Raw genomic sequence first — 18,417 nt, forward strand, 5'->3', positions numbered from 1 at the left:
GCCCTCCATATCTGTTCCACTACAGCTCCCATAATCCCCAGCCAGCACAACCATTGGGGAAGGCTACCATATAGACTGTTTGTTGGGTCACATGATGAAATACAGAAGGAGGAGCTTGGTAGCCCCATCGAGAGCATCTGGGTTGAAATAAATGGAGCAAAGAATAAAAGGAACCTGGAATAAAAAAGGAATAAAAGAAACCTGGTGGTCGGAGTCTACTACCGGCCACCCAATCAAGGAGAAGACAAGGATGAAACTTTTGAAAAGCAAATAGCCAATGTTTTAAGGAAGCATGATGTAGTAGTAATGGGGGACTTCAATTTCCCTGATATTGGTTGGGAGACAAATTCTGCAAAACATGGCCCCTCCAGGAAATTCCTGACTTGTGTGGCAGATAACTTCCTCCTACAGAAAGTAGAGGAAGGAACTAGAGGATCGGCTATCCTTGACTTGATCTTAAGCAACAGAGATGACTTAGTGGATAAAGTAGCAGTTACAGGAACTCTGGGGGAAAGCGACCATGTTGTACTTGAGTTCTTGGTTCTAAGGGAAGCAAAAGCCGAGTGTAGTCAAACGCGTACCCTGGATTTTAGGAAAGCTGATTTTCATAAACTCAGAACAATGATCAGTAAGGTCCCATGGCAAGCGATGCTAGCGAGAAAAGGAGTCCAAGATGGGTGGGAGCTTTTAAAAAAGGAAATTCTCAAGGCACAATCACAAGCAATTCCAACAAGAAGAAAAGGTGGAAGACAACAGAAGAAGCCAATGTGGCTTCACAAAAAGCTTAGGGATGACCTGAAAACAAAAAAGGACACATATAGGAAGTGGAAAGAAGGCCAAGTAACAAAGGAAGAGTACAGGCAGATAGCACAGAATTGCAGGGATGGCGTCAGGAAGGCTAAAGCTGAGAATGAGCTGAGGTTAGCAAGGGATGTTAAAAACAACAAAAAGGCTTTCTTCAGCTACGTGCATAGTAAAAGGCAGAGGAAAGAAATGGTGGTTCAGCTATTAAATAAGGATGGCAAAACGATAACAGATGACAAAGAAAAGGCAGAGGTGCTCAATTCCTACTTTGGCTCAGTCTTCTCCCAAAAGAGGGTCTATTACCCCCCTGGCAAAGGCGAAGTACAGGCTGAAGGGGCAGGATTGCAACTTGAGATTGACAGGCATATGGACAAAGAACACCTCATTACTTTGAATGAGTTCAAATCTCCAGGGCCAGATGAACTGCATCCTAGAGTCATAAAGGAACTGGCAGAAGAACTCTCAGAACCGCTGTCTTTTCTCTTTGAGCAATCATGGAGGACGGGGGAAGTGCCAGATGACTGGAGGAGGGCTAATGTTGTCCCTATCTTCAAAAAGAGTAAAAAGGAGGAACCTGGGAACTACAGACCAGTCAGTCTGACATCAATCCCTGGGAAAATTCTGGAGCAGATCATAAAGCAATCCATCTGGAAGCACCTTGAAAACAATGCCGTGCTTCCTCGAAGCCAACATGGATTTTTCAAAAACAAGTCCTGCCAGACAAATCTGATCTCATTTTTTGATCAAGTCACCTCCCTTGTAGACCGTGGGAATGCTGTAGACATCATATACCTCGACTTCAGCAAAGCTTTCGACAAAGTGCCCCATGATATCCTGATGAGCAAACTAGCTCCAAGTGGGCTAGATGAAACAACGATCCGGTGGATCCACAGTTGGCTACAGAATCGGACTCAAAGAGTGCTTATCAATGGGACCTTCTCAAGCTGGGGAGAGGTAACGAGTGGGATACCGCAGGGCTCAGTCCTGGGCCCAGTGCTCTTCAACATTTTTATGAATGACTTGGAGGAGGAGGTGCAGGGAATGCTGATCAAATTTGCAGATGACACAAAATTGGGAGGGATAGCTAATACTTTGGAAGACAGAAACAAAATTCAAAGTGATCTGGATAGACTGGAGCGCTGGGCAGAAAACAACAGAATGGCATTTAATAGGGACAAATGCCAAGTTCTGCACCTAGGAAAAAGAAACCAAATGCACAGTTACAAGATGGGGGATACGTGGCTCAACAACACTACAAGCGAGAAGGATCTTGGAATTGCTGTTGATCACAAGCTGAATATGAGCCAACAATGTGATGTGGCTGCAAAAAAGGCCAATGCTCTTTTGGGCTGAATTAATGGAAGCATAGCTTACAAATCCCCGGAAGTACTAGTTCCCCTCTACTCAGCACTGGTTAGGCCTCATCTGGAGTACTGTGTCCAGTTCTGGGCACCACACTTTAAGAAGGATGCAGACAAACTGGAGAGGGTTCAGAGGAGGGCAACAAAGATGATCAGGGGACTGGAAACAAAGCCCTATGAAGAGAGACTGAAAGAACTGGGCATGTTTAGCCTTGAGAAGACTGAGGGGAGATATGATAGCACTCTTCAAGTACTTGAAAGGTTGTCACAGAGAAGAAGGCCAGGATCTCTCCTTGATCATCCCAGAGTGCAGGACACAGAATAATGGGCTCAAGTTACAGGAAGCCAGATTCCGGCTGAACATCAGGAAAAACTTCCTGACTGTAAGAGCAATACGACAATGGAACCAATTACCTGGGGAGGTGGTGGGCTCTCCCACACTGGAGGCCTTCAAGACGAGGCTGGACAGCCATTTGTCAGGGATGCTCTGACTTGGATTCCTGCATTGAGCAGGGGGTTGGACTCGATGGCCTTGTAGGCCCCTTCCAACCCTACTATTCTATGATTGTATGATGGAAGAAATGTCATTTTTAGTGGATTTCTACATACTTGCCAGCTTTCAACTCTACCATGAAAGATCTTGCTCTGCAAAGTAAGTAGCCATTTGCTATTATCACATTTAACAAACAAGGGTGCAATCTTATGCATGTTTAGCCAGAAAAAAAGTCTTACAACTCCCAGCATTCCCCAGCCATCATTGGTGGCAGGGGAATGCTGAGCGTTTTAGGGCTTTTTTCTGTCTAAACATGCATAGGATTGCGCCCTAAGCCAACTAATAAACATGATGCAAGTTCACAGTGAGAAGCCTGGAGTTTTACACAGTGGAGCCAATGACGTATTATCTACTCATCCAATAACAACCTTCTAGCAAACAGACTTAATTTATTGTGGATTTGTGTGTCTTAATTTAAAATATGTGCAAGAGGCAAGCTTGAGCTAACACCTTAACACAGGCTGGCACCTTATGAAAGGAATGAAACAGAGTAAGACAACACCACTGGTAGACTGTAGCAGGCGTAATGTAAAGCCATAGTTCTTGCCAGCCTTGGGCATCACAACGGCCCACACGGAGTTTGTTCATGCAGCTGCCCCAAGGAGATGTTCCACAAGAACAGGAGTGCAGAACCTCTTTCAGCCTGAGGGCCAAATTCCATTTCAGAAAAGCTGTCGGGGGCTGCGTTCCAGTGGTGGGAGGGGCCAAGGGCAAAATGGGCAGGGCCAAAATATCAGTATATTTTAGCTTAAAGCTCTTCCTGCCAGCAACTAACCCTTAGGGGAAAAAACCTGCACGGAAGCCAGGAAACCACCAAACAATTGGTGGGTGGGGGAAAAGGGTGGGGTGGCCTTCTGGGGAACCTTGGAGGGCTGGGTTGGGACCCCCAGAGGGGTTGAGGTTCTGTACACATGCACTAGAAAATAATGAGGGCAATATTATTTCCCCAATGTGAACTGCAAATATCTGGCAGTAAGACATATACACGATACGGTCTTGAGCGTAGCGCTTTTGGCTGCCAAGCCTCACGGTGCTGACTTTCTAAGGACAGAAGAGACCCCTCCATCCCCCCGCCTCCACACACACACACACTGAAACCTCTCTCCCAGCACCAGATGAGTGTGCTGCCCATGCTGTTTAAGAATGGGCAGCCCTCAGGGTGTGGGGGCCACAGAAGCATCACTTCTTCATACACTGCTCGGACATGGGATAAGCCCAGGCTGTGTCTCCTCATGCCAACATTAATCCAGCTTTCCAAGGGTTGAGTCCGGCTCCTTCCATGTGGTCCAGGGCTTCTCACAATACCCAGCGGACACAGGAAGGAGCAGAGCTGCTGCAGCTCCCATACTAGCCAGGTAACGTTAGAACCCAATTTTAGTGGCAAGGCCACATACTAAAAAACACTTTTGTCTTTACTGCTTCATATGGCTCTGGAGCTACGGTTAAGATGATCAGAGGCCCCTTCCCTAAATTTTCAAGGTTTAATTTAAAAAGAGTACTTCTGTAGAAGTTTATTTGTGGACACACAGGGGGAAATGCACAGGCAGTTAGAAGCAGACCTGTCCCTACCTTCCAGTGTTGTGGCCAGCATTACCTTCTGCTGGCCGTCAAGTTTTAGGCTTCAACCAATTGCCTGGCTGCCAATCAAACCTCTTGCTTGGAGGCTTGCAAGGGCAGTTCTGCAAGAGGGACTCATTTGTTCGATCAGTTAAGACACAAATCCATTCCTGGCGTAGCTTCCCAGCATTCCGTGCATAAGAAAAAGAATGTTAACTCGATGGGGTGGAGTACTGGGCCAATGCTGTTCTCAGCTTAATAGTAAGCATCGCATACATATGTAGTGAGCAACTGAAAGCGACATGCGGCATGAGCTTTTGTAGGCAAGACTCTAAATGTCATAAAATGTCATTTGCATCCGATGGAGCCGGGCGAAAGCTAACGCCGCAGCACCCTGGCCGGCCTCAAGTTGAGGACTTTGGTCATTTCAGGGACTCGACGCCAAAGTACACAAAACGACGGGGCCGCCTCTCCGTTTTCACAAGAAGCGGCCGAGCCCTCCCGCGATTTGGATTAGGTCCGCGGGTCTGTGGGAGGGATTTTTAATTCTTCTCCCCTACAATGACTCCCCGCCCCCCCCCCCGGTGTGCTTTCCTTTACGGGGCGAACAGTCGAGCGGGGGTGGGGGGAGAGATTTCACTGGGGAAACGGCGCAAGGGGAAGCCCCCCCCCCAAGATCCGCCCCCCCCGCTACTTTTTATACACATCCAGAGACGGAACATCAGATGGCGAGTTTCCGTGGATAAAACACGCGTAAGCTTGGACAGGGGTCGCGCGCGCCTCCTGGCAATGCAGGAGCGGCTTTGCAAAGAGGGAGTCTTCAACCGCGAGAAGCAGGCCGCGCCGGCCTGCAGGGATGCGGCCCAGACGGCCCCCCGCGCCGCGCCGCGCCCGCCCGGCCATAGTTCCCCGACCCGCGTAACTGCTGCGAAGGGGACGAGCTCGGCGAGGCCCCTCCGCGTCTGCGCACTCGGGTGACGCGCACGCAGGCGCGCTCTCTGCCCTGCCCACGGCCGTCCCCCCCGCAGGGTTGGGGTTCTCCCGCCGCGGGCGCGGGAGGCGAAGCGGGATGTCGCCCACGATCCGCGAGCCGGCCGAGCAGCTCGCGAGCCAGCAGGCGAGCGGTGCGTGTTCCCGGAGCGGCGCGGGAGGGCCCGCGGGCTCGGGACGTGCCAAGATCCGAGCTTGGCTCTCCCGGGGTCGGGGTCGGGGTCGGGGGCGCGGGCGGGCGGGCGGGCGGGCGCTCCGGCAGCCTGCGTTTGCTTTCCCCTTCCTCCCCGCGTTAGTGACCGCTAAGGCAGGCTTCTTGCGATTTGTCGCCGGGAAGGCGCTTGCTATAGCGGGGCTGGCGCGGACGCCAGATGGCGGGCTCCACGCAAGCGGAGTACTCCGGAGTGGTTGTACTTGTGTGTGTGTGTTTTAGTTCACTTCTTCAGAGGTCCAAGGTGGGAGTAGGCGCTGATGCTGCGACTGAATATCTGAAGATGAACGAAAGTAATCGGTGAGAGTTCCCCTTACCGAAGTCGGATGAGCTGCGTTAGGAGTCGGAAGACGTAATCCTGTCTTCGATTTACACTGGTCGGTTTCTCGTATCTCTCTCCCCTTAGTAGTGGCGGTACTGGACCGCGGAACATGATGCAAGAAAGCTTGCTGATTTAACAATGCAGAAGCAAGCTAAGCTGGACAAGGAATCAGTGGATATTTCGCATACATGCGTCCAATAGCAGCGAGTGGAACACCCCCAAGACGCCGTTGCGAGGCTTCCAGCCTTCTGTGTATCTCCTGTTGCCCAATAAACGAAAATACATCAACATATATTTTGTGCGGCCCACGTGCAACGTGGCTTACTTCCGTTTACTTTGGATGAGACGTGGTTCCGACAGACTGCTGCCTTGGTTTGGCATGGCTAAGAGGTTTGAGGGAGAACTTTGCCTGATGGTATTTTTTAAGGAACGTTAGGCACAGAGGAAGCTTGATAGTGGTCTCTGGTCAATCAGGACTGGCAGGTTGTTGTTTTTCTAAATCATGTGGTTTTAATAGTTATGGGCAATAGCCCAAAATGTAAATAAGTTGGTGCATTCTTCATATCTACCAGTAAAACTACTGCTTAACCTCCACTGCTGCCTCCGTGGGAGCTTCCAGACAGGGGCTCTTAGTGCTACACTGTACAGCTATTCTGCCTTTTTCTCCCTGATGGGTTTTTTGTGATAAGGGAAAAGACGGAGGAAGTGGTGGGAAAACACGAGAGGCTTATGAGTGGAAGATGTCCCCTGTGATGCCTGAAAGCTACTCAAAAGCAAGCAGGCTTGCAAGTGCTTGTAGAATTTGGCCCTTTGGCATAGTCATAGCAATATGCATATGAGGAATAAAATTAAGCTCAAGCTTTTTAAAGTGAAGGCTACTGAATAGTCCACACTACTGAAAGTTATACTATTTGAAGTCTGATCCTTTATAGGACCGAAGTGTGTGTGTGTGTGGGGGGGTACACTTTACTAGGACCAACCCAGGCTCCAATTACTGTGAGGGGATGGTGGAAATGAGCCTAATTGTAAATCACGCTTAAGGATGCTTATGGAAATATATTGCTCTTCATCTGTTGTCCAGAGCTCATGAGACTAGCTGGAGTAAATCAGAAGAGGTGTTAGAGCAGAACAAACACATTGGGTGAATTTGCACATAACGCCAAACCATAATTTAGTGTTCTCTGCATGAACAGAAATGTGTCCACACAAAACATCAGGATCAGGCATACCACTCTCTTTCTTCTGCACAGCTGGGAGGAGGAATAAACCAGAATTTAGTTTCACTTTAGCAGATTACTGGCTTGTTGTTACATGTAAACCAGGAATTGTGGTTTAAAATAAACTCTAGTCAGTTGCTAAACAAACCAACTTCAAACCCTGGATTGCTTTCATTGTTTGTTTAGCAAACTAGAATGTATTTGAAACCACAATTTCTGGTTTGCATGTAACAGCAAGCCAGGAATCTGCTAAAATGAAGCTGAAGCCTAGGTTATTCCTCCTCCCAGTCACATTGGGGAGCAGGGGAGGAGAAGTAGAGGGGAAGCATGTCAGCCTGGCACTTTGGATGGATTAATTCCTGTTAGTAGCACTAGAGCATGCTTTAGCCCTACATGTGAATGTGGCCATTCTGTATGATGTGTTACTGGCCCTGACCCTTCTCTAGAATAGAGAGTTTATGCTTGTGCAGTTAAAACTACAATTTGTACATTGACAGAGATAGTTGTGCTTCCAAATGTGACATGCTGTCCCAGAGTTCCTTGTGCATAGGCAGGAGGGAGGGACAGCTGATAAGAGGGACAAAGTACCATAATAATCAGGGACATTGATCCCAGGGACAGTGGGACCCAATGCTACTGGGAGGATTTACAGGCCCAAAATATGTGAGTGAATGTCTGATTCTCTCTCTCTCTCATGTGCATGCACACACACTCACACACTATGCTGCCATGTCTGGCCTTAAATACAGATCATAAGATTGTATGTATGGGATTGGATTGTGATATGTGAGTGGAACTTGCTCATGTTGCAAGTTTGTCCTGGGCCCCCCAGAATATGCTTGGGCCCTGAACCTATGCATGTTTACTTGGAAGAAAGTGCCATTGAATTAAACAGGATCTACTCCTAAGGATATGTGAGCAGGACTGTAGTCTTCATGGTTTATTTTGTTTGCTATATAGGGAGAACTTAACTCTCCTTATATTTTGCCTGTGGAAGGATTCCAGATAATTCAAAATCCTGTCTGTTATTTGATTGGTGTTAGTCTAAAATAAGTAGCAACCTTTCTAACTTTTGAATACATACATATGGAGCTTTTTTTTGAAGGATGTTGCATGAACATATCTGATCCCCACATGCTTTAGCTAAGCCCATTCTAGTCCCTTGCATAGCAGTTCAAGCTGAAAGCAGGGCCAATACGATTTGTACTGCCTGAACTGAGCTAAGGTATAATATTGGTGCTAGGTTCCGTGCGTATACAATAACATTGTTTTCAGGTGACTTTTTCTACACCACGAGCTGAATATATGTATCTTCAATCAAATATACACGTATTCTTCATCATTCCCTCAGTTCAACATAGAAAACAATGGACGTCCCAAATATGTTATCGCTAGATGTAGTGTAAACTCTGTACTCCAGTATGGATGTTGAACTGGACCTTGGCCCATGGTTCTCTAAGACTATATTTTAAGCATACTTTAAGTGTAATTGAACTTGGTGAGACTTCAGAGTAAGCATTGCTAAGATGGGACTGTCAGTGATTGCTCCTGTGGGGTGTCCATCTCTCAAATTGATTGGTTCAAGGGGAAGCTCATTTAATTTTTGGAAGGAATGGTGTGTATCTTGAAAGTGTGTGTGTGCTATGTAGCTCCTCTCACAATTGTTGTCAATTTCTGCACCCCCGCGGTAGAGGATGTTGACTGCTTTGAATACATATTCCTCAGAACTTGTCTCTGTTCCTAATGCAGCTACCAAGAAAAGCCTGAAGGATGAAATTGAATCAATTTTGCGGGAGCGCATTATGGTTTTGGATGGAGGCGTGGGGACCATGATTCAACAGTATACCTTGACAGAAGAGGAATTTAGAGGTCAAGAATTTAAGGATCACCTCAAATCACTAAAGGGAAACAATGACCTATTGAGTATAACTCAGCCTGATGTAATCTGCAAAATTCATAAGGTCAGTATGTGTTTTTTTTTTAATTAGGATTTTTATGGAAAGGATGTATTTATTTCTCTGAAGCAAATGAAAGATTATGAGATTCACTTACAGATGGTCTAGAGTAGACTATAATCATGATTGTGGGTACTTTTGCTCAAAAACTGTCCTGCAGACCAGGGTGTGTACAGAAATATTTGCTGAGGGCTTGTTACGTATTTTCTATTAGTTCAGTAGAAAAGAGATACAACGTCTTGTTCATATCCCATTACATTGGATTAGTTCATATCCCATTACATTGGATTGGAAAGCTTTCATTAGTTTGAATGGAACTGGATTACCCTCGCATCATCATCATCATCATTATTATTATTATTATTATTATTATATTAGATTTTCTCTTTCACAGATTCAAAAAATGAGGGGAGGGGATTGGGACTAAGTTGAAACATATTCAGTGACACCTCTTTCATATTCAGGCATACATATCAATTTATGATATCCAAATATGTGTCTGGACACTACTGTCTGTAGCAAGCTGCATGTTCAAATATAGAAAGGGCAGTAAGGTCCTTTGTCCATTGAAGAGTTTATTTATTACATTTAAATCCTACCTTTTTTCCTCCTTAAGGAGCCCAAAATGGCATACATAATCCTCCCCCTCCTCTCCATTTTATCCTCACAACGACCACCCTGTGAGGGGTTGGGCTGAAAGTCTGTGACTGGCCCAAAGCCACCCAGTGAGCTTCCATGGCCAAGTGGGGAGTAGAACCTGGATCTCCTGACTTCCAGTCCAACACTCTAGCCAATACACCACACTGGTGTGGACTTGGACTTCCAGTTTTGAAGTATAAGAGAGCAATCCTGTGGTCCTTGGGCAAGTGTCTCAGAGACCATAGGATGGCTTAGATTCCCCTTTCCGCGGTCAGGGACAGTGCTCTGACCTTGGAAGGGGGCATTGGAGATCCGATCCCAACCCCTCACAACCGGTATGGTGAGAGACACGCCCACATCACATAGGAGAGTGATGCAAAATCCGTACAGGAGCGCTAACACTTAGCAGTTGTGGAGATGTTTTTCCTAAAGGACTGTCCGGTGTCTTGCATCCATATTCTTTACAAATTTATTTTGCTAACTTTACATATTATACCTTCCTTGAAAGAACTGCACTGGTTGCCAGTTGGTTTCTGGCGGCAATTTAAGGTATTGGTTTTAACCTTTAAAGCCCTAAGTGGCTTAGGACCCGGGTATGTAAGGGACTCCCCGTCTTGTTATGAACATTCTTGGTGAGCAAGATCTGCAGGACAGGCCCTGTTGAGGACATCATTACCCACAGAGGCCCATTTGTCAGGTGTGTGTGAGAGGCCCACTCTTGTGTCACTCCCAAACTCTGGAATGTTCTCCCTCAAGAACTACAGTTGGACCCCCCTCTCTTGGCTTTTAAAGAGGGTGTAAAGACACATCTTTTTAATTTAGCTTTTTAAGTTATGCAGTAAATGTGTTACTGCTTTTAATGTTCTTGTTTTAAAATTGTTGTGCACCACCTTCATAGGTTTTTAGCAAATAGAGAGTGGTATGTAAATGCTAAATATATACTGTGATTTTATACTTTAGTTGTCCTGAGCATTTAGAAGAAAATAAATAGCTGTAAGGAATTAAGAACAGATTTAGAGTTTCAGTCCTTGTTCACCCTATCAGACTTCCCACCTCCATTTGTGAATATCTCACATCCTTTGGAGAAATGACATAATGTTACTACCTCCAATAGCTAATTCAGTTGCTGATGGCTATGTAGCCAAAACAGGGCCACTGAGATACAAGAAGGCAGATATCAGCATGCTTGGGGAAATGTTGAGGTTTACAAAAACTATTTATAGCAAAACACTTAAGGGCACAGCCCCCCACCCCCCGTGAGGACTGATCATGCTCAGCAGCCATGGTATGTAAAGTGACCAGGGCCAGCCTTAGGGTGGCTGGGTGGTTGCCTGGGGTGCCCCAAGCTGAGCTCAGTGGCTGTGTTTTTTTAAAGTACTGTTTGCAGTTAGGGTGGCAAAAAAGCGAGTGTCTGTAACCTTTTTTCCCAAGGTAGTACAGGTTGTTTGGGTACTAACTACAAAAATGACCTTCTCTCAGTTAGCTTTAAAGTATGTTTCTTTTTTCAATTTCCACTTTGATGTCATTTGTGCTAGGTAAAAATAAGCGAAACACAGCTTTACTTTGAGGCAATGTTACCAAGCACTTAGCACTTCAAATACTGTAAACACTATAAGCACAATAATAATAATAATAATAATAATAATAATAATAATAATAATAATAGTAATGCTGCTGCTGTAAGAGATCAGCTGGGTAGTTTTTCTTTATTATTTATATTATTTATAACTTTTCTTTATTATTTTTAAAGATAAAAATGATGGTTATTCTAAAATAAAGAATGCTTACCAAAAGACAGGAGCTGCTACAAAACAAAAAAATGTTATAAATAAAAACTGTGGTAGTTCTGCTGGGTTGCATAGTGCGCTGCCACCGCTCAGAATGTGGCTTTTCAAACTTTGGCTTGTGCAAACTGTGGCTGAGAGATCAAGGTTTTAAACAATGTCATCCTTGATGGACATCACACCTGCACCAGGCCCCATAAATCCTCTGGGGGTGCTGCAGACCCGGTGGGGGGGTGGATATTCACCAAAGGCACTCCTCGCTCAGGGAGTGATTTATCCTAGGGCCGGCCCTGAGTGTGACAGCTGGGAAAGAAAAACAATTTAGGGAGCAGGACTGGAATGCCATGCTTGGAAAGAATAGCTTGCTGGAACCCTGAATAGAAGCATTCCCATTTTGTTGCAGGTCCCACTTCCTCCCTTTGATAGTGAACTTGAGTGGCAGAGTACCATTCAGTTTGGAAGTGAAATGGGGACACCCCAAAATAAAGGGATGCTTTCTATATACTTCGAGAACTCCCTAGGTATGCAGAATTATAGAAGTCTGTAAAGTAAAAGAAAAATCATTTGGAAGGGTGTAATAACGAGTAGAGATGTGAAGGCCTGGAAAAAACCTGGAAAAAATTAGAAAAAAACATTTTTTACCATTTTTCCCCCCAAGCACCATTTTTGTTTTTTTCCCAAAAAATTGAACAGCTTCGGATTATGAAGTATTTTCTTTTAGAATTTAAGGCCATATATTGTTACTAAGCCTTTATTCCCCCCCCCCCAATTTCTAAAAACTATATAATAAGAATACTTTTATAGAAGCTGTACTAGAGCTGTAGTGTCCGGAAATAATGAAGCCATGGGAAAAATGTTTTTCAATCCTCTCTGTAAGATTCTAAGCATAGTTTTTTCTTTCACTTCTTATTAAAATTATTGATCCAGTGCATATTTTACAGATAAACATTTTGGGATGCTCCAAGTCACGGTCAGTTTCCCAACATGTGAATAGAGTCACCATATCATAATATGGAAGAAAACGTATATTCGTGATAGTTTGGGTTTTGTTCTACAGAGTTCTGTGTTTCTGGACTTGTCTTCCTCTGCCTCCGGTTCTTCCAGCTTCTTCTAGCTTCTAGGATGATTCAGATGTATCTTGGTGAAGTTCCCTCTGATGAGACATAAACTAGGAACCTAAATGTTGTGTATAACTTGGTTTGCTCATATAATTAATCATGTTTTGTATATTAAATTTTAAAAGTATAGTTTATTCAGACCATAACTACACTTTTACTAACTGAGCTCACTTTTTAACGTTTTCAAATATAACGGTAATTTTATGAGCAAATTACGTAATATATAATACAAATTTAGGAACATAAAGGCTGTTTTACTGTTTTACATAAAGGCTGTTCCTAAAGTGACCTTCTTCAACCTGGTGCTCTCCAGATATTTAGGACTACAGTGGCCTGCATTCCTGACCAGTGTTCATCCTGCCCGAGGCTGATAGGAGCTGAAGTCCAAAATATCTGGAGGGCACCAGGCTGGGGAAGGCTGTCTGAAAGCAACAAAGTGACTTTAGATCCGTAACGAGTGCTTTAAAAAAGGGAGAAGTATTGCTTATTTTTCCATTTCCCCCCAAATTTATGTTCCACTCCCTCTCCTCCCCCGCAACAGGAAAAAAACATTTTTTCCCGTGGCTTCAAAATTTCCAGAAATTTTACATCTCTAATAACCAGTAAGGCTGATAATTGAAAAGTGATTGTTTTGTGGCTGTAACAGAGCTTAAAATGTATACAACAAGATTATGTTCAGGGACAATGATTCTAAAATATGTATAGAATCTGTGATGAATAATGTAAAACAGCCCGTGTGTGTTGATGTTTTAGTTGTTATATAATTGTTACCTTGTATTTCTTAAATAGTATACTCCAAAATGGAAAAAGCCAAACAACAAAACGTCTTAACAAGCACCTCTGAGCTCCCAGGGTTGAGAGAATTGGGATAAGAAATTATTAGAGTAACTCATCTCAGTGGGCTGGTTCGCATGACATGCAGAGCTCACTGTGGGTTATTTAACCCACGATGGGCTGCAGTGTGTGCCGGGTGCATGCAGCTGCCATTGTGAATATGCAGCCCCGATGGATTGCGGCATGTTGTCTGAACCAGGCCACAATGGGTTATTTGAGGGTTAAACAACCTTGCCTAACCCTACTACACACTGAGGGTTATTTAACCCTTGGCCAGAGAGCTTCGGCGATTGGGTGGTATAGAAATGTAATAAATAAATAAATGGTGGCTGGGTTCAGATGGCACATCACACCGCCATCAGGTATTGCATATTCATAATGGTGGCCACATGTGCCTCGCACGTGCCATGGCTCATGGTGGGTTAAATAACCCACGGGGAGCCCAGCATGTCATGAGAATCAGGTCATTGTCCGGAAAAAGAACTTCTAAGTTTGTAATTAAATTCCAAAGGGAGGCATTTCTGTTGTAGTTGCTGGTGGGGGCGTGGGGCACATGGCTGCTGAATCACATTCACAGCTATGATAAAATATTGAATTTCTCCAGTTTTTACTGTGGCCATTTCTCACTACTGCCCTGGGGCAAAACGCCAAAAGATCTAAGGAACCAGAGGTTTGGCAGACAGTGTGATTCTATTGGTTTTATCTATAATTGAGAGCAATTGATACATGGAAAAATGAGGGTGTCAGTTGAGGAGGGGGAAGAGAAACAGAGTAGGAGGAGAGAGGAAATTGGCTTGCTCAACCCCTAACAGCTTACAGTGAGTATCTTGGAAGTGGTGTGTGTGTGTGTGGGGGGGGGTACCGTTTGGGAGGATGTGTTTTGGAGGAATGCATGCAATTAATTTTTTAAAACTCCCATCCCTGTGCTCCCTCGCATGTTTGGAAGGCATGTTATTTTCATGTTGCAGTGCTGAACCTCAGCCAGAAGAGAGAAGGCAAATGACCACTAGGGAAAGGGCCTTTTTAGTGGTGACACCCTGTTATGGAGAAGCCTCCTGTCAAGGAGGTCACCCCTGCTGCCTTCTGATGCAGGTAGCCAGAATTAACACACAGACAATAATTCTCTTTTCCAAGGCTTTACTCCCATTCAAGCTAATGACGCTTACAGATGCCAATTGCTTGATCCTACGAGTGAGACTTAAGAGAGCTGCCTACTGTGGGGTTCTAACCTTAGGAATCAGTTGATCTCCTTTTGGAGGGGAATGCGGGAAACCTCTGTACTTATGAGCTAGGATGAGAGATTCCACCCCTTTCCTGTGGGGCATCGGGGTGCTGCCGTTGCCGTCGCACTAAGCGGGCTGAGCACCTCCTCTCAGTGTCCGCCACCTCGCGCTTGAGGGTGCGCTGGCGTCTAGCATCCAGAAACTGCTGTTGTGCCTCCCTCACCCTGCCAGGGTCACTGTCACTCTCAGGAATGTGTACTGGGAGGGGCTGTCCCCCTGGCTGCTCCTCTGCGCGCAGGTTCCTCTCCCGCAGTTTCTATCTCTTCCTCAGAATCAGAACTGCTTTAGGGCTCTCTGGGCTCCGATCCAACCCTGAAACTTCCCCTGAGAGGCTTGCCTAGCACCTTCTTTACCATCTTTTTGGTGCCAGGTGAATACCTTTTTATTCACCCAGTTTTTTAAATATCTTATCTTTTAGCCTGGGCCTCTCAGTTTAAAATGATGTGTTTTTAATTTGTTTTTAGTTTTAATACAAGTTTTTTACACTATATTTTAATGTTGTGTTTGACTGTGAGCCATCCAGAAATGTTTGTTATGGGGCATCTATATAAATACAGTAATAAATGAAATAAATTTTCCTTCTCATGTTTTTGAAAAACATAAACTACCCCAATCACCAAGTTGAACTTTAAATATATGTAATGCTTGTCCAGCACGTTCTCCTCAGCGAATTGTTTGCTGAAAGTCAAAAGCAGAAGAAATAAAATATATTCCCAGCTGTCCAAGGTCCCTTTTCCCTCCCCCTTTTCCTACCTTCTCAGCTGCTTCTCTGCCCAAATGTCTGCACTCCTATTTTTCTACCTTTCCAGCTTTCCCAAATTTTCCCTCACTCTCTACCTTTTCACCTCCTTCTGTGTCCCCGATCTTTCCATTCCCCCAAGTTTTTCTCTCCATACACTGATCCAAAACCTCTTCCACCTTCTCATTTCTTCCCAGTTGTCCTGTGGCATTAAAGTTGTTTCCAGACTAGAATGCTACCCAGTTGTTGCTCTTCTTCCATGTAAGCTACATGTGGAAATGTAACAGACTTTCCACACTTTTTGAGGAGCAGGGAGGGGAGAATTACACTTCTTGTACGTTTATATCTCACTGTGTTCCATCCACAGAGTGTGGGCATGACAGAGCCAAGTAGGTGGGGAAGGGACAATTCACCCGAGCATGCCATTTTTAAATCACCTTTCCCCCTATAAATGTTTAAAACAATGTTTTAATTTGCGCTAAAGCTCTTTCTGATTATGTGCCATTACTTTAATAACTTTTTGAAGCAGTCGGATGAAAAATGCTTTTGCAGCAATTAAAAGATGTCTGGGTGGGTGGGAGGGACATACAGTGCTAAAATGACCACAGGAAGGCAGCACATGTTTACTTTAAATCCATTTTTAAATTGTGTGCTAAAATGCATGATCAGAGAAGTATTACTGCACAAATATTTGACTAATAAAGACAAAAAAGATGCTTTAGCACATATTAAAAGATCAATTAAAAATACTCACACTGATACAATGACATTAACTGTATAATAGTGAAGGTAATCGGAGGGGCTGTAGCTCAGTGGTAGAGCACATGTTTGCATGCAGGAGGTCCCAGATTCAATCCCCACCATCTCAGGTAGGGCTAGGAAAGAATCCTGCCTGAGACCCTGGAGAGCAACTGGCAGTCAAGGTCGACAATACTGGGCTAGGTGGACCAAGGGCCTGACTTGGTATAAGGCTTCCTGTGTTCCTATAGTGGCACCACACTGATACAATGACATCAACTAGGTAATAGTGAAGGTGAGTCAAGGTGCAAATGTGTGGCAAGAGGCTTATCTGCTTGAAACAGCATTGCGCGCACACAAAAACACATCTCTTTTTAAAAAAGAGGCAGAAGAGCAATGTTAAAGTGGTCTACACCTGTGGTAGTTGTACCACTGTGCTGGTCTTGCCAAAAAGTTGGACTTTTCTACAATCTGAGAAGAAGTTGGAAGAAGCATGTGGCAGCCATGTGCATATGTGCCCTGTTCAGATATAAAGTAGGAGGTGGAGGAAGTCTTTTGTTTTTACATGAACAAATGCAATGCAGGAGAGTGTGCATGAGAGAGAATGAGCCGGTTTGCATGACACAGCCGGCTCATCGTAGGTTATTTAACTCTCCGGGGCCATCTTGATTGTGCAACTTCTAGTTGGGCCAAACCCAGTCATCATGGATTATTCTAGGGTTAAAAACTCTTGCATAACCCATGATTTGCAGTAGGGGTTAAGCAAGTGGGGCTTAACCCTCAAATAACCCACAATAACTGGGTTCAGGCAACATGGCACGACCCCCCAGTCAGCTTTTTGGGGGTTTCGCCATCAAAATAGTGGCCATACATGCCCAGCATGCACTGCAGCTCATCATGGGTTAAATAATCCACAATGAGCCAACCGTGTGATACAAACGGGCCCAGTGTGAGAACTGAACATGAAGGCAGAAAAGCTCAATGTCTTTTCTGTTTTTGTGTACTGGTGGCCCGCTGCCAAAGTTAGGCTCCTCAGGTAACTGCTTGTGTTGAGTTGGCATGGTAGTGTTTTGGAGCATGCTTCCAATTTATGTCCCCAAAGTCCATGTGAATGGGCCCTATTTTCAAGAAGGGGTGGACAGATGACATGTGAGACCCACCTGTGTGTGCATTAGGGTGGCCATGTACACACAGGTCACCTGGTCGCAGTCTTCCCCACTATGGTGAGATATATTGTATTTCTATTTAAATTATAGTAATTTTTTAAAAATTTGCACCTATATAGATTAGCATATGCAAATGTTATGCAAGTCACTGTCCTGTTTTGTCTTTTTTTTTGGTGATATGTTTCCTCTTCTCTGGTGATGCGTGAGTGGCCACTCTAGTGTGCGTTTATGCTCCTAGACGTCAGTTCATGTTAAAGGTTTTAGCTGCAGTTGGGAAGGACATCTATTTTAATATTCAAATACCTGAGGTGCATTTGCAACAACAACAACAACAACAAGTTACTACAAGAGAATGAAGTTCAAAAAAATATAAACTCTTGGTGACATTTCCGGCATAAAATCATGTAGGTTCACCCTTAGTTGTCAGAAACAGGTGGCTGTCCAGAGGAACCTCATCAGTTATCAATTCGTTTCTTTGAAAATCTAAATTGGGAATTCCTCTCTGGTAGCATTTTGATTAAAATATAATTGGCTGTAATTACCCTTGTCCTGATTTATTTTCTTTGTCACCAAGAAGAATCCCAAATGTTTAAACGGCACCATATCAGTGCTTCCAAATCTGGGAAAAAAAACACACATTTCTTTTAGGAGCTGCAGTGTCTTCATTTTGGGGAACAGCATGAGTATCAAAGAGAAATTGCTGCTGTTGCCACTTTCAATTATAATTTAATTACATAATATATGGTAGATTTTACTCTCCTGCTGTTCAAATAATGAAAAGGCACTAGCTGAATTTGCAGATGGTAAGACTTTTTAAGCTTTTTGTCTAATCTCCCAATATTAATAGTATAATTAAAAGTGATTATAGAGAGAGAGTGAGTCCCATGTTACACCTGTTTACTTACCAGCAGTAGTCAGCAAGCTGCTGACTGTACATTGGCCATTCAAAGATCTAGTAGGGAACATTATACGTACATGAGGCTGGCTCTACCTCCCATTTTAATATCCCACCATGACCCTGACCCAGCGCCACTCTGGGCCATTTCTGTGGGGAAGCGGCAGCCCTCAGTGATGCTGCTTGGAGCACTGCTACTGCCTGCCACCACTGGAGGTGGGAGCCCACCCAAGGGCACTTTTCCAGGGCAC

The 18,417-nt window shown here is 44.5% G+C and overlaps 1 protein-coding gene across 4 annotated transcripts in view; it reads left to right on the forward strand.

The window, feature by feature from the left end:
* Window positions 1-5,211: 5,211 nt before the first annotated feature.
* MTR (5-methyltetrahydrofolate-homocysteine methyltransferase) overlaps window positions 5,212-18,417 on the forward strand; it is an 80,374-nt gene continuing 67,168 nt past the window's right edge. For 2 of the 4 annotated variants that reach the window (XR_014786804.1, XM_084828206.1), the window contains exons 1-2: window positions 5,248-5,399; window positions 8,765-8,976. Coding sequence is in view for 3 of the 4 variants with exons in the window: in XM_084828206.1 (XP_084684332.1) it covers window positions 5,345-5,399; window positions 8,765-8,976 (267 nt within the window). In the remaining variant the exon portion in view is untranslated. Of the gene's footprint in view, window positions 5,400-5,659; window positions 5,854-8,764; window positions 8,977-18,417 lie in introns of those variants that run through there. The other 2 variants (XM_084828208.1, XM_084828207.1) reach the window with 2 other exon arrangements.

This window comes from Heloderma suspectum, chromosome 1 (assembly GCF_057233095.1).
Source record: "Heloderma suspectum isolate Gila_16-S chromosome 1, 16-S_ref, whole genome shotgun sequence".
Classification (NCBI taxonomy): Eukaryota; Metazoa; Chordata; class Lepidosauria; order Squamata; family Helodermatidae; genus Heloderma; species Heloderma suspectum.